This window comes from Brachyhypopomus gauderio, chromosome 15 (assembly GCF_052324685.1).
Source record: "Brachyhypopomus gauderio isolate BG-103 chromosome 15, BGAUD_0.2, whole genome shotgun sequence".
Taxonomy (NCBI): Eukaryota; Metazoa; Chordata; class Actinopteri; order Gymnotiformes; family Hypopomidae; genus Brachyhypopomus; species Brachyhypopomus gauderio.
Window position 1 is genome coordinate 21,809,831 of NC_135225.1, and position 22,500 is coordinate 21,832,330.

Here is a 22,500-nt window from a genome sequence, read left to right on the forward strand (position 1 = left end):
TACGGTGTAGAGCTGATATACACCTGTTACGGTGTAGAGCTGATCTAGACCTGTTACGATATAGAGCTGATACACAGCTGTTACGGTATAGAGCTGATACAGACCTGTTACGGTTCGTGCTGATACAGACCTGTTACGATATAGAGTGCCTGTTGTTGGGACAGCCTGCAGCTGTACCATCCCCCTTCCCCCCCAGCAGGCTCTACACTCCTCACTGACTAACAGGAAAAAAACGTTCACAGTGAATTGCATGTGTTTTCCCCCTGGTGCCAAGATATTTAAGCTGTATGAATGCATAAAAGTTGACCTTGATCTAAGTTCTAGGCGCTTGACCCATCTATCGAGCGCGTTGACGTTGGTGTAGTAAATTTGGGATGTTGTAGGTGGCGGATGTGCGTTTCTTTGACCTTTCGATGCAGATTCACGGCAGGAGACTTCAGAGTTGTGTGCGTTGCTGGATTAAAGGGGTTTCGGCACGGCTGTGGTGCTGCTGTGGTAGAGCTCACATCTCACTTCACACGCTACTGTGAATGCTGATATGATAGGTCAGATCTAAAAACACCATTCCCCATATTAAACACATCTACCCTTCTTAAAAGTAAACTTTTTAATATGATATTAAGTAAATTCAGAATTTGCATTTACAGAAAAGTCACAAGAACTGGCCTCGATGCCTTGAAAAAATAATTATTTTTATATATACTGTAAAGCAATATGTAAAAATTATACAGTATAATAATTATTAATTATACACTGTCAGCAATGCAACGTGTTTATGATGAAATCTCTGCTGCATAATAAGAGGTGCCAAGTTCTATATGTACAGTATGATATAAGGAGATATTTGATACTATGTGTATATAAGTAGTTCTACACTCTGCCAATCCCCACATACACATTTGAAATCAAACTTGCAGGAGATCTGGAGTTCTGGTGGCGTTGAGCCCAGGTTTGGCTGCTTTGAGGGGGGTAGACACACACACACACACACACACACACACACACACACACACACACACACACACACACACACACACACACACACACACAGAGATAGAGGGAGAGAGACACACATTTGTTTTTATATGTCAGAACATCCTTTCAGTTTAAGAAAAATTAACAAGTATCTTTTCCCGCCAAAAAGACTTTAGCTGACCTTACCCATGTTGCTGGTACGCTTCCACTGGTCTTCTCACCAGTTGAGACCCAACACACCCACACACCCACACATACACACGTTCTCCTGTCTGTGTGTGTGCAGGTAATCCCGTGTGCCCAGAGAGATGCTCTGTACTGCCTGCATGAGAATGGCTGCATTACCCTGCGTGTGTGCCGCTCAGCCACGCCATTGGCCGAGGAAACAGGCAGGCTCCTCCCCCCATTCACACATCCTCTCCAACCATGCGTTATCAGCCCAGCTTGGCTTTAGAGGAAAAAATGAATTATTATTGGTAGATCAGTCACAATCTCCTCGAATTTTCACAGGGATGTTTATACTAAGACTTTTAATTAAACCTTGTAGGAGTTTGTAATTAAAGCTTGAGGAAGAAGAAAAGAATGCCCAGAACTGGGCGGGGCCATGCAGGACTGGGCGGGGCCAAGCAGGACTGGGCGGGGCCATGCAGGACTGGGCACGAACTGAACTTGCGGTGTGTTTCAGCAGCAGACACGGAGCAGGCTGTCCAGGAGCTGGTATACGACCTGCGCGCACAGTGTGATGCCATCCGCGTCACCAAGACGGTGCGGCCCTACCGTGCCGTGCTCTGCCCCGTCAACGAGAACAGGGCCGCCCTGGTGGTCAGTGACGGACGCGTCATGCTCTGGGAGCTCAAGGCGCACATGAGCAAGACGCCGGCCAACCCCAGGTAGGACAGACACACCCACCTCGCCACATTTGAGATGTTGTCGGCACTAAAGGTTCTGAACATGTGTGTGTGTCTCTCTCTCTCTCTCTCCCCCTCTCTCCCCCTCTCTTTCTTTTCTGATTTGATTACAGTTCTGGCCTGTCCCCTCTTTACACCCCCATTGATTTCTGTGGCACTCCAGGTCAGAACCAGAAACGTATCCCAGACCTGTCCCTCAACAGTATGATTGGTAAGGCATCCTACTGCAGACATACACATACACTCTTCTATTACTTAACATGTAAATGATTCCGTCCTTGTAAAATGAATTCCTGTAATCCTAATCTTAACCCTGACCCTAACCACCATAACCTCTCTAACCTGAACGTAGACTGACCCTAACCACCATAACCTCTCTAACCTGAACGTAGACTGACCCTAACCACCATAACCTCTCTAACCTGAACGTAGACTGACCCTAACCACCATAACCTCTCTAACCTGAACGTAGACTGACCCTAACCACCATAACCTCTCTAACCTGAACGTAGACTGACCCTAACCACCATAACCTCTCTAACCTGAACGTAGACTGCAGCTGTGAGCCTCATCTTCTATATCTAAGCCTTACACAGATCATTAGACAAAACAATAGAAAATATTAGTTGTAGTGTCAGTGACACACCCCCACCCCCTACATCCCCCTTACATCCTACACCCCCACCCCCTACACTCTACACCCCACCCCCTACACTCTACACCCCACCCCCTACACTCTACACCCCACCCCCTACACTCTACACCCCCACCCCTACACTCTACACCCCCACCCCCTACACTCTACACCCCCACACCCTACACCCCCACCCCCTACACTCTACACCCCCACCCCCTACACTCTACACCCCACCCCCTACACTCTACACCCCCACACCCTACACTCTACACCCCCTACACTCTACACCCCCACACCCTACACTCTACACCCCCACCCCCTACACTCTACACCCCCACCCCCTACACTCTACACCCCCACCCCTACACTCTACACCCCCACCCCCTACACTCTACACCCCACCCCCTACACTCTACACACCCTACACTCTACACCCCCACCCCCTACACTCTACACCCCCACCCCCTACACTCTACACCCCACCCCCTACACCACACATGTCAAAGTCAAGGCCCGCAGGCCAGATCCGGCCCGTGAATTGATTATCTATGGCCCCCTGGATGATATTTAATTACTATTAGAACCGGCCCGCAGGCCACAGCCGCCCGCTGGTGTTTTGCACGCACAAACACTACATTCCCCACAATGCAACGGTAGCCCGCGAAGTCACTGCAGCGCGCACAAGCGGCGAGGGTCAGCGCGGCGAAAATAACGTAATCTCAGTGGCTCAGCTCGTGCGCGAGCGTCTCGCACGCTGTTGATTCGCGAGGTCGTGCATCTCTCGAATTTTGTACTTTGCGCGCGCCGCGCCTCAGCGCAATGAACAAAGTCATGTTTGTCGGGTTCATACACCTTTACAAGGTGGAATTCAAGCACTTGTACGTCACTTTCAAGGTCCATTTCAATATTTCCCAGCACGTTAAACTGAATTAAGTTAAATATTTATACATATATTCGAAATGATTCGAAATAATTCGCTTTTTATTCACATTATTTAATGGTTGTTTATTTTCAAAACGCCCAATATTAACGTCTTCACGTTCTCGCATGTTTCGTTCTGGAATTACTAGAGGCTCGTATTTGTTAACGTAATAAAAGAGAACTGTTTAGTCAGATAGCTATTTGTTGTGAAATGAAGTCGTTACAATTTCAAGCATTTTCAAGTACTTTAGCTTAAATTCCAGCACTTTTCAAACCTTTATTACTTTATTCATGTTTACTTGTTGAAAAATATTTTCACTTGAAATTACTGACAGATCCATAAGAAAATATTGCTTTATTCATTTAAGCATTAAATAATATACACTGTGTTAGGTCTTGGTTCAATAGGCTATGTGCAATCATTTCAGTATGTTTTAATAAACATTGAACCAGTCCGGCCCTCGGCTTGTAGCAAATTTGTTTTTTTGGCCCTCGGTGTATTTGACTTTGACATCCCTGCCCTACACTCTACACCCCACCCCCTACACTCTACACCCCACCCCCTACACTCTACACCCCACCCCCTACACTCTACACCCCACCCCCTACACTCTACACCCCCACACCCTACACTCTACACCCCCACACCCTACACTCTACACCCCCACACCCTACACTCTACACCCCCACCCCCTACACTCTACACCCCACCCCCTACACTCTACACCCCACCCCTACACTCTACACCCCACCCCCTACACTCTACACCCCACCCCCTACACTCTACACCCCCACCCCCTACACTCTACACCCCCACCCCCTACACTCTACACACCCTACACTCTACACCCCCACACCCTACACTCTACACCCCACCCCCTACACTCTACACCCCCACCCCCTACACTCTACACCCCCACACCCTACACTCTACACCCCCACCCCCTACACTCTACACCCCACCCCCTACACTCTACACCCCCACACCCTACACTCTACACCCCCACCCCCTACACTCTACACCCCACCCCTACACTCTACACCCCACCCCCTACACTCTACACCCCACCCCCTACACTCTACACCCCCACCCCCTACACTCTACACCCCCACCCCCTACACTCTACACCCCCACCCATACACTCTACACCCCCACCCCCTACACTCTACACCCCACCCCCTACACTCTACACCCCCACACCCTACACTCTACACCCCACCCCCTACACTCTACACCCCCACCCCTACACTCTACACCCCCACCCCCTACACTCTACACCCCACCCCTACACTCTACACCCCCACACCCTACACTCTACACCCCTACCCCGTACACTCTACACCCCCACCCCTACACTCTACATCCCCACCCCCTACACTCTACACCCCACCCCTACACTCTACACCCCACCCCCTACACTCTACACCCCACCCCCTACACTCTACACCCCACCCCCTACACTCTACACCCCCACACCCTACACTCTACACCCCCACCCCCTACACTCTACACCCCACCCCTACACTCTACACCCCACCCCCTACACTCTACACCCCACCCCCTACACTCTACACCCCCACCCCTACACTCTACACCCCCACCCCTACACTCTACACACCCTACACTCTACACCCCCACCCCCTACACTCTACACCCCACACCCTACACTCTACACCCCCACCCCTACACTCTACAGCCCCACACCCTACACTCTACACCCCCACACCCTACACTCTACACCCCACCCCCTACACTCTACACCCCCACACCCTACACTCTACACCCCACCCCCTACACTCTACACCCCATCCCTACACTCTACACCCCCACACCCTACACTCTACACCCCCACACCCTACACTCTACACCCCCACCCCCTACACTCTACACCCCCACCCCTACACTCTACACCCCCACCCCCTACACTCTACACCCCCACCCCCTACACTCTACACCCCCACACCCCCTACACTCTACACCCCCACCCCTACACTCTACACCCCCACCACTACACTCTACACCCCACCCCTACACTCTACACCCCCACACCCTACACTCTACACCCCCACCCCCTACACTCTACACCCTCACACCCTACACTTTACACCCCCACCCCTACACTCTACACCCCCACCCCCTACACTGTACACACCCTACACTCTACACCCCCACCCGTACACTCTACACCCCCACACCCTACACTCTACACCCCCACACCCTACACTCTACACCCCCACCCCCTACACTCTACACCCCCACCCCCTACACTCTACACCCCCACCCCCTACACTCTACACCCCACCCCCTACACTCTACACCCCCACACCCTACACTCTACACCCCCACCCCCTACACTCTACACCCCCACCCCCTACACTGTACACACCCTACACTCTACACCCCCACCCGTACACTCTACACCCCCATCCCCTACACTCTACACCCCCACCCCCTACACTCTACACCCCCACCCCTACACTCTACACCCCCACCACTACACTCTACACCCCCACTCCCTGTTTTGCCACCATCTCTTTTCCTGTGAAGTGAGGGCAGACACCTACGGTGGCCCCTTTGATCTCCACCTTTCATCTTCCTGCCCCAACGCGGGTAACCTTCACATACATGCAGGTCCTTCATGTCTGCTCTGTGTCTCACCTTCACATACATGCAGGTCCTTCATGTCTGCTCTGTGTCTCCTTAAGCATTGGCCCACAAGGCCTTACCACTCTTTGCCTTTGAGGTATAACAACAAGTATAATGCACATCACGGCTGCACTAACCATCTACTAATCTAATACAGTGCATAGGAATTCTCATATTAAAACTTCAATATCTTTTAATGTCCTTAAGCTGGATTTCCACACAGCAGCTTACTTTGTTTTTCTGTGTTTTCGTCATTAGTGGTGTGTATTAACGTGTGCCTCGTTGACGCTCACACCCTGTTGCTAGGACACACGCTGATCTCGGGCGTTGACCCTCCCTGGCCCTTGGCCGGCCAGCACGAGGTGCAGCTGCGTTTCCTGCTGACGGGGCTGCTGTCCGGACTGCCCCTACCACCCTTCTCTCTGCGAATGTGCCCCCCGCTGACCACCAAGAACATCAACCACTATCAGCCCCTGCTGGCCGTGGGTGAGTCCTGTCCACAGTGCCCATCCAGAGAAGGTCTTCCCTGTGGTACGGCTCTAGTTTGTCAAGGGTGTGTGACTCTCAGAAACGGTCACGTTTTAAATGATGTTTCCTGCGGGGATGTTTCATTGCTGCGGAGGTAAGATATCTTTTCATGGACGTATGGTGTTGCAAACGCTGGTGTTCCTGGGGGTGTTCCTGTCCCTGCACACCCGCTGCGAGTGGTGGGGTCGTCTCCACCTCCTCCCCGAGGGGAGACGCAGGAGACACGCTGTCGAGTGCAGCGGCTACATGACCCTGAGAGCCTGCAGCGGTCATCTTGTGCGTTAGAATTTGGGCTGCAAATAGAACTGGAGACTTAATGTCTTTACACACAAGCATAACCTTCACTACTAATGAATATATGGTGCTCATTTATATACATGAATTAAATAAGCACTTATTTATTTCTAACAAAGTGATAGCACAGGACTCATTAACATAAATGAGATGAATAAATGTAAAACTTAAGTCCAAACAGCTTCAACCTATTATTACTGCTATTACCGTTTGAATCTAAAGTGGGTAGAGCAGTTGGGTTGTATCTGCAGGGACAGCTGTGAACTGAGAGACTGGACCACTGGACATCAACTCTCCATTCTGTGTCCTCTGCATCCTTCAGATGTCTCGTGTCACTCCACAGGCAACTCCAAAGAAAATCGTGGAGAAATTGCCCAACCAAAACAAATTGGCAAATCTGATAAATGATCGGGTAGCGCAGAAGGCACAAACATGTCATGAAGCTTTTCACGACCGCCATTCATCATTCAAGCCTCACATCACTTAGCCTCCCCATCTCTCTCTCTCTCTCTCTCTCTCTCTCTCTCTCTCTCTCTCTCTCTCTCTCTCTCTCTCTGTGTCTCTCTCTCGTACTCTCACTTTCAGAGTCTTTGACTCTCTCTCTTTCTCACTCTGTCTTTCTCACTCTGTCACACTCACTCTTGTTCTCTGAAAGTGAGAGTACAAGAGAGAAAGAGCGTGTGAGACAGACCTGTTATGACTCACTCTCTCTGTTTCACTCTATCTATCTATCTATCTATCTATCTATCTATCTATCTATCTATCTATCTATCTATCTATCAAAATATCTATCAAAATCTCTCACCTTCAGACTTTCTGTGTCTCTCTGTGTCGCACTCTCACTATTGTTTATCTCTCTCTCTCTCTCTCTCTCTCTCTCTCTCTCTCTCTCTCTCTTTTGCTCATCCACTCAGTTTTCCCAGTGATTAAAATTTCGGCATTACACTTGGCATGGATATTAAAATCTTTCAATCACGAAGCCAGGCAAAAACGTATTTTTGGAGGTTAACTTTTTGGATTCTTATACCACGTGGATTTGGATAAGTACAGAGGAGGGAAACAGCCCCTGCTATCAGCAGCTCATTCCTGGTTTCATTTGGGTATGGGATGAGATTTCCTGCTTGTATCACGCTTGGCGTCTGCACCTCACTGTGTCAGGCTCTTCTTCAATAAGCCCCCCAGCCATTTACACTCAGTAAAATATTAATATATTGCAAATGTGGTTTGACCAATCCATGCTGCAGTAAAATGAATCATAACTGGAGCCTAATGACCGGTGGACTATTATTATTTGTCTTTCTTCAGACATGGTTGGAAACACTTCCTGAGTTTCTCTCTCGGGTTTCACCACCCAGTAGCTCTGGGTATCAGACCCCCTCCCGCTTTAAGGGACCATCAACATGAATGCTAAAGAATGAATGCTAAACAGTGTACTGGCCCACTGAGACTGCGGACCAGTGGTGGTCTCATTTTAAAGTCTAGTTCTTGAACGGAGCTTTGTACAGACTCCTTGTGCTAGCTAGGCATGTTGAAAGATGCCCCTCATTTATATGAACATAATTGGCATAGTTTTTTATGGAAATATTTAGGGGATATTTGTGCTACTGTAAAACTAGTATTGAAATGTTTTTAGGAAAGGTTATTGAAAGGTTATTTAGAGGATCTTCTGAGTAGAAGGTCTTCTAGGTTGAAGATCTTCTGGACTTCTCCATCTTGCTTCTCCAGTTCCAGATTTTGAGATTTATAGATGAGACTCAAAGCCAAAAGCTAAACAATTTGACCTTGTGCTGGACATCAGTCCCTCTACTTGTCCAGGGGATGATGGACACCAGTCCCTCTACATGTCCAGGGGATGATGGACATCAGTCCCTCTACTTGTCCAGGGGATGATGGACATCAGTCCCTCTACTTGTCCAGGGGATGATGGACATCAGTCCCTCTACTTGTCCAGGGGATGATGGACACCAGTCCCTCTACTTGTCCAGGGGATGATGGACACCAGTCCCTCTACTTGTCCAGGGGATGATGGACATCAGTCCCTCTACTTGTCCAGGGGATGATGGACATCAGTCCCTCTACTTGTCCAGGGGATGATGGACATCAGTCCCTCTACTTGTCCAGGGGATGATGGACATCAGTCCCTCTACTTGTCCAGGGGATGAAGGACACCAGTCCCTCTACTTGTCCAGGGGAGGATGGAGGATTACTGGGGCGTTGATGGGCCATCGATGGGGACAGTGCATGGGGACAGTGCATGGGGACAGTGCATGGATGCTGCAGCAGTGTGGCACATGCAGACAGACTGCTCCTGAACACTCAGGTGGGGAAGACTAGACACTGAAGAGGAAGAGGAAGAGACAGGAGGGGCTACAATTGTCATGATCTGTCTCATTAATAACAGGACACACACCCCAACACACACCCCAACACACATCCCAACACACACACACAGAGCCTAATCCCACTGTTGTATTCACTCTCAGGCTGTCAGATGTGTTTACACTTAGAAACCACACCTCTCTTCACAGCTGTACCCCCCCAGACGCTCTGTATCGCCCGCGCCAGCACATATGCCCTCTCTTATGACCCTCCCTCTCCGACCGCTCCACCCGTACCTCCATCTCCACTGCTCTCATTCGTCATGGCATCCCTCCATCCCTCAATGGTATTTATGGCTCCCACATCATTCCCAGTTATCTGAACAAGCTGTAGTAAATACTGGAGTGTAAACCTTAATTATGATCAACACACACACACGGTTCAGAGAGATGCACCTCACCACTGTCAGATGGTGTACCTTCTTATTACCAGACCTCTAGCACCTTCCTCTCTTACCCACAATCCTCTGTAAGACACTGTACAGTCCAGTAACACACACTACTCCAGTATCCTATAGATATGTTACATTTGTATGCCCAATTTTACAGGATTTTGTTCCAGGCATAATAACCCCTCTTGCCCATATACAGACACCATCATAAAGAATTCAGCTGCATGCACACAGCTACACACTCTTGTGTGACTGCACATGACTGATGTCCTCCTGAACACTCCACAACTTGCATCCAATATGCATTCGAAATGGAAAAATATTCTCAAGATTTACAATGAGATTCATTTGAATGGTGCTGGGAGGAAACTACACAGATCAAACCTCCTTTGTGATCTCCTCACTCCCACCCCAAATATGCAAGTTTGAGTGAGTGTGTGATTACTTTTGTTTGTAGAAGTTTGGGTGATTGAGAATGAGTGAGTGAGTGAGTGTGTGAATGAGTGATGTATGGGTGAATGAGAGATATATGGGTGAATGAGCGAGTGTGTGAATGAGGGAGTGTGTGAATGAGCGAGTGTGAATGAGTGAGTGTGTGAACGAGTGATATATGGGTGAATGAGCGTCTTTCTGTGACACTCGAAAGAGGAGGCATGACGAGCGTAGGAACAGTGCAACGTAGAACTTTTATTGACAGACAAACATGTTAAGCTCCGTTCGGAGCGCAAGCACTTACACTCGAAGCTCACACAGGCACGAAACTTTAGACAAAGACGAGCACGAGACATTGCGCAAACGCACATTAAATAGGTGATTAACACATTCCCCAGTGATCACGAGACAAGGCACAGGTGAGACTAACGAACACGCTCACAAACGACCCACACCCACGGAACTACAAACTGTGAAAATCAAATAGAATCGGGACCTTGTGAATTGGAATTGAATCGAATTGGGAAATCAGTGGTGATACCCACGCCTATAGTTCATACGTGTGTTTCTGGTGTTAAGAAGGTAGGCTGGAGTGGTCTTAGATAATCCTGTTTCATCTGTTAAACAGCTGCTGTACCAATACCTGCTATTTTTTTAACCAATTGTTGAGGGTCTTACTGAGACACAAAGACTTCTCATTTTTAACATGTTCATGATTTCTGAAATTTGCCAGCCCCTCTAGGCAAAACGGTCCGTGAAATTTACCGCGACCCAAAAGGTCAGGATGTGGGGAAGGGCTGACATTTGGGAACCCGGGGGGGTTTGTGGGGTGGCTGGGTCGCTGGATGAATGTGTGATGGTGTGTCTGTCCTTTAGGCAGCAGCAATGGCTCCGTGCTGGTGTACAACCTGACCAGTGGCCTCCTGCACAAAGAACTCAGTGTGCATTCCTGTGATGTCAGGTGAGAAATCTCTCTGAGATTATTTTCTTCATGAAAGTACTGACTGCAGATGCTTCACTTCAGATCAGTGACATTTGTCCACATCTGTTTAAACATATTAATGCTTTATTCACACCCTTTTATTCACATTTTTCATGAATGAAATCTTATAGAATGAATTATGGAATATTTTACTAGAACCGGAAAAGCTGTTAGCTGAACCTTCGTAAAGGTGTCTGCTGAACCTTCGTAAAGGTGTCTGCTGAACCTTCGTAAAGGTGTCTGCTGAACCTTCGTGAAACTGTCTGCTGAACCTTCGTAAAGGTGTCTGCTGAACCTTCGTAAAGGTGTCTGCTGAACCTTCGTAAAGGTGTCTGCTGAACCTTCGTGAAACTGTCTGCTGAACCTTCGTAAAGGTGTCTGCTGAACCTTCGTGAAACTGTCTGCTGAACCTTCGTAAAGGTGTCTGCTGAACCTTCGTAAAGGTGTCTGCTGAACCTTCGTAAAGGTGTCTGCTGAACCTTCGTAAAGGTGTCTGCTGAACCTTCGTAAAGGTGTCTGCTGAACCTTCGTGAAGGTGTCTGCTGAACCTTCGTGAAGGTGTCTGCTGAACCTTCGTGAAGGTGTCTGCTGAACCTTCGTAAAGGTGTCTGCTGAACCTTCGTAAAGGTGTCTGCTGAACCTTCGTAAAACTGTCTGCTGAACCTTTTTTCCTTTGTGTTCTATTTCTTCTGGCACAGAATATTTGTTGTCTCAGTCGCCTGGTTTATCGTCGTTTCCCTGACAAGCTTATCGATTTCATTAAACCCTCTCTGCCCCATGTAGCCAGATCTTATTGGCCTCATTCTGAGACACCAGCCTTAACAAACCAGTGTGAGCAACAGGCCTTCTTAACCCTTCCGCCCCAAGTCCCGTGTGACGGGCCGAGCCCTCTGCTTCTGGCTGTTGGTTGTCGGACCCTCACCCCAGTGGCCCTCGCCTCGTTAATTACCCTTCTCTTAATGAGCGCAGTAACAATTTCTCCCTTCTAATTATGCAAGAGATTGAATCAATTATATCATTACGAGATTGATTGGGAGCAAACACCATCCATTCTTTCAGTGTCAGACGACACCTCATTAGAGGATTCACAGGCACACCCAACAGAAGGAGGCCACAAGTTCTCGGTGTGGAGTAAAAGTCACAACTCGTCTGACTCCTCCCACTCAGCACATTGTGAATCTGTACAGTGCAGAGCTGTGAGGATCCATGCAGACTTTAGCACTGTCCTTGACAAAATCAGACACAAAATGTACATATATCACATGTAAAGGCACATAGATGAAGCATTACACTTAAAATTGTTCATATCTTGCACCTTAGATTAATAATTAAAACAATATCACAGGAGACATCAGAACATCAGCACAGTTTTGAATCAGCCAAAAATAGTTTGTTCCACTATTGGGAAAATGGGGAAACAATGTAGAAAATAGTGAAATGGGAAACGGCTTATTCACTTATGTGCTAGAAAGCTGCGTTCTCTGTGCAATGGTTCGCTTCCAGACTTTACCACATTATATTATATTGTGCCATTTACCTATTGTGTGATGGCTTTCATTTTGTGTATGTTTTGCGTACTTGGGTAGACAGGTACCAGAGGAGGGGTCACCTGTTTTGTGTACACAGTGTAACAAATTGTTTCCACTTTCTATTTTTGTATAGCAAAATGAAAACATAATGGCCAAAATGAAAACGGCCTATTCAATGCCATCAGTCCTTTAAAACCTGGAGTTAGAAACTCCAGCAGTTCAAATAAATGGCACATCTCCATTCTTGCTTTCTCTGAAGAATAATACTGCTTTCTCTCCTTCAGCTGTGCCTTCTCTCACTCTCCCTCTCTCTCTCTCTCTCACTCCCTCTCCCCCACACACACAGGTCACACCCTCCTTTGGTCATTTGATGGACATTTTACAGATAGATTCAGATGGCAATAACTCAGCCTGTCACACACACACACACACACACACACACACACACACACACACACACACACACACACACACACACACTTTGGCTGAACACAGTGTCAAAGCTACCCAGGTGCCCTCATTCCATGGAGGACTAAATTAGCATATTTCAAAGTAAAGCAGGCTAATTAATCATATGGCTGTTTAGCATTTGATTTGTACTCCACTTAGGATTCCCAGCCAATGGTGGCACGTCTCCCTTTCCCCTTCGTTCTAATCTCTGCCCACACTGCCCAAGCCCCTCCCCCTCCCTGCGGCTTACACTGGAAAGTTTTTGAAAAAAAAAACTCTAGTTTTTGTCTTCGCCTCTTGGTTTTCATAAATCATGGAGGACTTGTAACGGCTTGACCTGCTGTAATAGAGGTGAAAATGTAAAATCTTGAAAGGGCCTGCATTCCTCTGCCACAGACAGCTAGAGTCGGTCAAGCCTTCTGAAACAGTCATTGTACTCATTGAAGGGGACCATTAAAATGAAATGTTCTTCTGGATTGTTCCGTAACTTTCTCTTTTCTCCCCCACTCTCCCCCTCGGCTCTCACGTCCTCTCACAGAGGCGTAGAGTGGGTGAGTCTGACCAGTTTCCTCTCCTTCGCCACCTCCGCCCCTAATAACATGGGTCTGGTGAGGAATGAGCTTCAGCACGTGGACCTGCGCACAGGTGAGACCCTCGCCCACGCCCCCACACTTTTAAACCTTCATTAAACACCTCTTAAACGCCCAGTTAAGTCCAAATAATACCGGTTTCACCCCTTCAAATGAACAATCTCATTAATATTCACGAAATGGGCCGCCGAAGGTCTTACTCGGGCAGGATCGGCGGTGCCGGGCGCAGTAACAGATGGATTATAGCACGGTCAGGGAGCATGAGGTCAGCAGAGGGGCAGCGTAACCACAGACCAAGCGAGAGAGTGAAGGTAAAGCCACTCGGAGGGAGAAAACCCTCTCAGACGGCTCCTTGGGTTTCGGCGGCTCGCTGCCTCTAACCGTCTGTTTCAGAGATTTAAAGGGGAACGGCACTGCAGCTGAAGGCAATTAGGGACAGATTTATCTGCTCCGCACTTTGCTTGCCCGGATCATCGTTGGATCGGGAGCGAGCGCGTGAGGTCCGGCCCGATGCCGGGGAGGGTCGTGGCGTTCGGTGGAACGAGGTGCTGATCTGGGACCTGCACAGGTGGCGTGTGTGTGGCGGGAGCAGGGAGGAGGCGTGTCAGCTGTGGTGCGCCGGCCAATTAGGAGGAGGAACAGAGACACCGGGGCTTTTCCACACACTCAACAGCCCCAAATAACGACGAGCATGCTGGACTCACTTAGACTTCAGGCTGTAGACAGTGGCGACCACAGGCCGCACATTACCAACCGCCCGCTGTGAAGCTGCTGCCCTTACACGTGGAGCTCTTTGTCTCGTCCAGAGGACACAGAGCTTTGGGATGCTGGGACAATGGTGCTGAATGCATCTTTTTCCTGGTCTCAGCGTGAGACTTCAGTGTCTCAGCAGTTTTATCTGGGAGCTGAGACGCTCCCAGGCATGAACTTTGGTTCTTACAGGCTGGGTCTGGGACTCAAGACTATGGTTTAAATCTTTCAGACGTGTGTGTGTGTGTGTGTGTGTGTGTGTGTGTGTGTGTGTGTGTGGGTGTGCAGTAGTCATGGACTGTACCTGAACTGATCAGATACATTTTACGTTTGATCGATATTTTTGCATCTGGTGACATCCAAACATGGATGCTTTTTTGTTGGTATAATGCGTTTTGTTCTTTTGTTTCCTGAATTCAGGGCCTTAACAATTCTAAAATGTCCTTGCATAAATAACATGTATAAATATTCATATGAATCTGTATTCTGAAAAGAAGGTATGGCTCATGTTTTCGATGTGCCATTCTGTGAATAACTGCTACAGTAACAGCTTTCCTGTCTCTGTTCTCTCACCCCTCTACTGGTGGTGATATCCAAAGAAAGAAACCAAAAAAGCGACCCTAGCTCATCTGGAGGAATTGATGTGAGAAGCTGCACATACTGCTTAGATGGTAATAAAGAGTCTTAGATGGTAATAAAGAGTCTTAGATGGTAATAAAGAGTCTTAGATGGTAATAAAGAGTCTTCGATGGTAATAAAGAGTCTTAGATGGTAATAAAGAGTCTTAGATGGTAATAAAGAGTCTTAGATGGTAATAAAGAGTCTTCGATGGTAATAAAGAGTCTTAGATGGGAAGAGAGGAGTCAGTGTGTTTCTCTGTCTGTTTGTCTGTCCGTCTGGGTATCTGAGAGCCGCGCTCACAATCAGGCCAGGGCGGTACCCTTCATCAGCCGTGTTGTCGTCAGCGCCGGCCCACTGGTGTCGTGTCCCGGTTGCGGCCGCCTGAGTCAGAGGGTTTGTCTCGCTATCCTGATTAGCTGTGTGACCTTAATGAGTGGTCATCATGTGAGCAGGGCAGAGCACACGCTCGTGCACCGGGTAGGCATGAGGCTAGCTTGAGGCTAGCATGACATGTGCGCTATTACTCTCCTGTAATGAGTGCTTCTGGTTTCATTAACAACTGAGGTACTGGCCTTGTGGAGCGGACATGCACCAGTGAATCAGTGATGGGCGATGTTGAATGTGTTAATGTGTTGAAGTGTGTTGAATGTGTTAGTGTGTTGAAGTGTGTTGAATGTGTTAGTGTGTTGAAGTGTGTTGAAGTGTGTTGAAGTGTGTTGAATGTGTTGGTGTGTTGAAGTGTGTTAATGTGTTAATGTGTTAATGTGTTGAAGTGTGTTGAATGTGTGAATGTGTTGGTGTGTTGAAGTGTGTTAATGTGTTAATGTGTTAATGTGTTAATGTGTTGAAGTGTGTTGAATGTGTGAATGTGTTGAAGTGTGTTGAATGTGTTGGTGTGTTGAAGTGTGTTAATGTGTTAATGTGTTAATGTGTTAATGTGTTGAAGTGTGTTGAATGTGTGAATGTGTTGAAGTGTGGGTAATACCAAGGCTGGTTCTGCAGATGCGTTCACAAACACATGTAGCGTTTCCTCAGGGCAGGAGAGGACGCTGAGGACCTGTCCTTCTGTCCATTCTTTGCTCCAGCCCCCGGGACTGCTGTTGGGGGGGGGGGGGGGGGGGGGGGGGGGGGGGGAGTAGCTGTGAAGTGTGTCGTCCTAGACAGCAGTCACCCCACATGAGTTGAGCTATTTCTCTTTGCCAACAGACCGACATATTTAAGGATAGAGAGAAGGAAGTTTTCTCGCTTCAGTAATTTAATGGCTCCCTCACCTCTCTCTGCAGTTCACAGAACACACACACACACACACACACACACACACACACACACACACACACACACACACACAATGCAGTAGTGTACTTTGTAGTGAAAGGGGTTGTTTTTCTTGCCCACACCACCAGGACAGATTGTTGATCCAGCATGTTGCAGTATGACATTATCACTGGATGTAGCTGCTGAAATACAGTGATCAGCACGTCATTAAGTGAAGTGTTAGAAACAGGGTTCCTTAAGGAACGTGGTGGCCATTAATACATCGATAAAGAAGGCCATACTTTATGAATGGTAATACCACCAATGCATGCCATGTTGAATGACAAAGCTGCCATATTATACATCAGAGAATACACAGTGGGGGAACTTCCATGTACCTTTGGTCCACAGGTAAATTGAAAGACTGTCAAGAATTGTCAAGAATTCAAGGTGTGCTAATTGGGTTATGCTTACATTAGTGTCATCTAGGAAAATCGTATTACATATAGCCTTAATCTGATTATGATCACATTTTAGTGTCAAATAGTGTAATAGATATTGTCTCAAAATGCTTAAGTGTTTAATCCTTAACCCTGCGCCTGTCTGTCTCTCTCTCTGCCTGTCTGTCTGTTTCTCACAGGCAGGTGCTTTGCATTCCGGGGCGAACGCGGCAATGACGAATCAGCCATTGAAATGATTAAAGTGTCGCATCTGAAGTGAGCAAAAATGCACATAAATCCCTACTACACCCTCACCCTCACTCCACCCTCACCCCCACCTAACTACACCCTCACCCCACCCTCACCCCACCCTCACTCCACCCTCACCCCACCCTCACTCCACTCTCACCCCCACCTCACTCCACCCTCACCCCACCCTCACTCCACCCTCACCCCCACCTAACTACACCCTCACCCTCACCCACACCCTCACCCACACCCTCACCCCCACCTAACTACACCCTCACCCCCACCCTCACCCCCACCCTCACCCCCACCTCACCCCACCCTCACTCCACCCTCACCCCCACCTCACTCCACCCTCACCCCCACCTCACTCCACCCTCACCCCCACCCCACCCCACCCTCACCCCCACCCTCACTACACCCTCACCCCCACCCTCACTACACCCTCACCCCCACCCTCACCCCCACCTCACCCCACCCTCACTCCACCCTCACCCCCACCTCACTCCACCCTCACCCCCACCTCACTACACCCTCACCCCCACCCCACCCCACCCTCACTCCACCCTCACTCCACCCTCACCCTCACCCCCACCTCACTACACCCTCACTACACCCTCACCCCACCCTCACCCCACCTTTACTCCATCCTCACTCCACCCCCAGATTGGCTGCTGACAGGATTCATTTCTAAAGGCTCCACTCTCAGCTGTGTTGTGATTAATGTTCTACAGGGCAGACGAGCAGACACACACACACGCCCCCTAACACACAAACACACACTGCGTTTGTCTGTTCTCTGCCAGCTGGCTTCCTCCACCCACACTCCATCTTAAAACTCTAAAACAGACAGTTTTGACACATTCTGTGAAGTATTCAGAGACATGGCCAACTCAGGAGTCCCTATAATGCAGTTAAACAATTCCCTGAGCGTTTCTCACCTTTTAGTACGTTTGACTTTACTCCCATGTTTCCGACCGCACACTCCTGTGTGTGAAACATACTGGTGCTCACAGAGCTTCAGGAATATTCCCAGTCAGAGTCTAATACACCTGACTGGAACACTCATTTGCTTCTTATGATTGTGATTAGGCGTGTTAGGTTAGCCTCAGCCTCAGGACCATGCAAAACATTGTTCATTACAGTATCCATTCAAAAACGTGACCACGGGGCCTGCTTTTCTGAAGTTTGAACATTTTCCAGACTCCTTTGGGCCAGAGTAAGACTTCAACATTCAGGCTAGTATGTTCAGGCTAGTATGTTTATACCAGTGAGTACGCTGGTATTCCTTGTGTTTTCAGTCCCAGATAGAGTTGAATTGGGCAGCTCCCAGAACCTCAGCCCAGTCACACATTGGGTGAGGTAGGGCAAGGTCGGCAGAGATTCTGGACATTACTGTTGGACAGAGATTACATTAAGATTGATCCTCATCTCTGCAGAATGCAGTTTCACTGTAATGTTAAAGTGTTTTCTATGGGTGTGATTGTGTGTGTGTTTGATGCGTTTCAGACAGTATCTAGTGGTGGTGTTCAGAGACAAGCCCCTGGAGCTCTGGGATGTGCGCACAGGGACCCTGCTGCGTGAGATGGCCAAGAACTTCCCCACCGTTACTGCACTGGTAAAGATGTGTGTGTGTGTGTGTGTGTCAGCACTATAACTCCTAAAACTGAGGGTTGGCTGCCCCCAAATAAAAAATGGCAGTCCCAGTTTTGATATCGCTATTCTTTACATTACAATTACTGTTACATCTCAGCTGGTTGTACTGCAATGATGTGGTGAACTGCGTTATGTTGACTATATACGATGGACCAGGGCTTCTTGCCCTGTAGACATCTCTGCCGGTCTGCACTGGTCTTAGAGGAGCTTAGAGGCCTTCTGAATTTTAGGCCTCCTATCTCCTCAAAGGAGGGATTGCAACATGAGAACATCTTAAAAAGTAGGATGGTCATGCACAAATCAGCAATAAAGATGTCAAACGTAGCATTAGCTAGCTAGCTACCGAGTTATATTTAGTTATATTTGTGGTCTGCTTTGGTTGCTTTGCAGAGACTCCCTTTCTGCCTCTGAAAACCTCAGTTTGAAGAACCATGTAGTGTTTACACTACGCCCTACTCCCCTACACTCAGAAGTGAACCCCCTTGCCCCTAGGTGTGACCAAGAAGCAAAGTGAGGGCTAGGGCTAAGTGGTGGGGTAGGGGGTGAAAAAGATTGCTTTTAATTACAAGGTTTAGATTAGTTGCAGTATGCATCTAATGATTGTTTTGCAGATTGCAGCTAACAATTATAATCATGTTTAAGATTGCTAATCATTGGGTGCAAACAGAGAGAAGTCGAGTGAGCTGTTCGTCTGATTTAAATCAGTTTTGTTTCCACTGCTCATGTCTGATATTCTATGGTAATTATCTTACTTTCTTATCAACATACATGCTAATGAGAGGAAGCATATGAATATGTATGAACATGTATCAAACTGCAGGAAAAAAACTGCAGTCTGAAAAATGTATGAACTGGGCTATATACAGTATATGCTGGTAGACAGATAATCAGACATTGTCAGACATTGTTAGGAAACACTGTTAGTTTCTGTTTCTACGCTGCTCAAAAAAGATGAAGGGAACAGTTAAGTCACATCATAGCTCGTTGAACACAAACTCTAAGTTGAAAGTCTGATCTGAGTTGTAAACTTAAAAACAAAATGGCATTGCAGTCAATGGAACCCATGGTGTATGTCATGAACCCACTGAGCACAGGATTCACCATCACACTGTAAATCACACTAAAAATTCAAATCAGCTTCATTTGCATGAATTTTGTCATGGCAACTCATAACATAACCCGATAGAGTGTAAGGCCCCCACATGCCTGTATGCACTACTGACTACATCTGGGCAGGCCCCTGGTGGGTGGGGTCCAGGGGGATCTCGGCCCACTCCTGGCTCAGGGCTGTCGACAGTCTGCTGCCTTCCTAACGTCCCGGAGGTTCTGAGCTGGGTTCTGGTCTGGGGACACTCCATGGCATCAGCGCCTTCATCATCCAGAAACACCTACACACTCCAGCCACATGAGACCAGACATGGTCCAGAAGGAAGCCATTGTGACTCTGGGGATTCCATCGCGGTACCTAACAGCGCCCAGGGTCCGTCGGGTGTCAGGGTTGTGCAGGTTTGTCTGACCTCCAAGGATATGCCTCAGACCATCAGTAACCCACTGCCAAACTGGTCTCACTATGTGATGTTGCAGGTAGTTCACCACAGCGACCCCAGTCTCCTTCACGTCAGTCACGTGTGCTCACAGTGAACCTGCTCTCATCTGTGAAACACGGCACCAGTGGCAGACCAGTTTATGCCGGTACCCTGATGGAGGTCATTTTGAAGGGCTGTATTGGTGCTCCTCCTGTTCCTCCTCACACAGAGGAGTAGATGCCAGTCCTGCTGTTGTGATGATGCCCTTCTACGGCCCTGTCCAACTCTCCTCGCATAATGGCCCGTGTCCTGGTATCTCCTCCACCTTCTTGAGACCTTCTTGCTTTTTTGTCTGAAGCTTCGTCTTGCATTAATAATTGATAGCGCCACCATCCTTAAATACTCTTTCGATATACATTCACCAGTCACCTTGTTGTTTACAGTCATTAAATGTTCATTAAAAGATGTTCATTCTTGCCCTGGGGTGACCGCAACATCGTGCTGCCTGTTGGTTTTTGCCCTGGGTCAGTGGGATGCCAGTCTTGCAGGGTGGGTGTGCACGTGCACGTTTGTGTGCGTGGGGGGTGTGCAGGCGCGTGAGACTCTCCGTCTTCACAGGTGCTCACGGCATGCACAATTCTTAATATTGGCTTCTTAGGTTGAGAAATTAGTCTGTTGACTTTGCTTCTCTCAGCAAAGAGGCCGACTTCATTATCAGGCAGGAAAGCTCATAAAGAGGACAGAGCTGTTGTCCGCGGGGCCAGAAAACAGCGTTACAGCGTTAGGGCTAGCGAATAAGGCCCACAATAACAGCAGGACTTTGCGCCCGGCCTCAGCCAAATCATTACCATATTGATTGCACCCTCTGGGTAAATATCTGTAGTACGTACCAGCCTGAAATGATCACAGACTGAATTGTATCCCTCTCTTCCGTGTGTTTATTATACATAACATGTTTATTTGCTTGAAAATTTTATAGCATGTAAAAATAAATAAACATAGAAATAGAAGGAATTTTTTTGACTAAATTAATGTCCAGAATATCAGCTCTCAGCACCCTGGATAGTCATTTTATAAAACCAGTTTTATACCACATCTGATCACTACCCTAGATGGATGAAGGAATATTTTTAAAGGAGAGCAGGGAGAGTAATCCAGGATTTGATGATCTAATGAGACGGTGTTGAGTCTTGAGTGCACACTGCATGCTACATTTTCAGTTCTACAAGGACTTTGACCGAGACTGCTGAATCTAAAATTCATTTTTGAGAACTTCTGTGGGAGGGAGACCTTCTGGACAATCCATTCTTTCACAATCCATTACTTCACACTCAGACTTTTATCAAGCGGAGAAGCTGATTGATCCCTACAGATGATTTATCCCTCAGAAACAAACAAGTTGCCATTTTTGTGGACCTCAAGTTTACATTCATTACACGTCCCATTTGAGCAGGAGTTCAAACAGGCTCCAGAATTAACAGGAACAGGAAGTTTATCTGTGTTTTGCTGGTGATCATACATGTCTAGGAAAATGATCCCTAAAACCTAGGAGCCATGTCCCTAATGTATAAACATATATATAAAAAACAATCAAACGTTAAAATGGCCCTAAAACCTAGGAGCCATGTCCCTAATGTATAAACATATATATAAAAAACAATCAAACGTTAAAATGGCCCTAAAACCTAGGAGCCATGTCCCTAATGTATAAACATATATATAAAAAACAATCAAACGTTAAAATGATCCCTAAAACCTAGGAGCCATATCCCTAATTGTATAAACATATATATAAAAAACAATCAAACGTTAAAATGATCCCTAAAACCTAGGAGCCATGTCCCTAATGTATAAACATATATATAAAAAACAATCAAACGTTAAAATGATCCCTAAAACCTAGGAGCCATGTCCCTAATGTATAAACATATATATAAAAAACAATCAAACGTTAAAATGATCCCTAAAACCTAGGAGCCATGTCCCTAATGTATAAACATATATATAAAAAACAATCAAACGTTAAAATGATCCCTAAAACCTAGGAGCCATGTCCCTAATGTATAAACATATATATAAAAAACAATCAAACGTTAAAATGATCCCTAAAACCTAGGAGCCATGTCCCTAATGTATAAACATATATATAAAAAACAATCAAACGTTAAAATGGCCCTAAAACCTAGGAGCCATGTCCCTAATGTATAAACATATATATAAAAAACAATCAAACGTTAAAATGATCCCTAAAACCTAGGAGCCATGTCCCTAATGTATAAACATATATATAAAAAACAATCAAACGTTAAAATGATCCCTAAAACCTAGGAGCCATGTCCCTAAT

At 47.3% G+C, this 22,500-nt stretch overlaps 1 protein-coding gene across 1 annotated transcript in view; it reads left to right on the forward strand.

Annotated features, from left to right (window-relative positions):
- Positions 1-22,500, forward strand: part of wdr11 (WD repeat domain 11) — a 74,655-nt gene that overhangs the window by 19,219 nt on the left and 32,936 nt on the right. Inside the window, 8 exon segments of the mRNA XM_076974164.1 lie at positions 1,262-1,364; positions 1,661-1,865; positions 1,997-2,094; positions 6,395-6,574; positions 10,989-11,073; positions 13,612-13,718; positions 16,929-17,004; positions 18,484-18,592. Coding sequence (XP_076830279.1) covers positions 1,262-1,364; positions 1,661-1,865; positions 1,997-2,094; positions 6,395-6,574; positions 10,989-11,073; positions 13,612-13,718; positions 16,929-17,004; positions 18,484-18,592 — 963 coding nt within the window.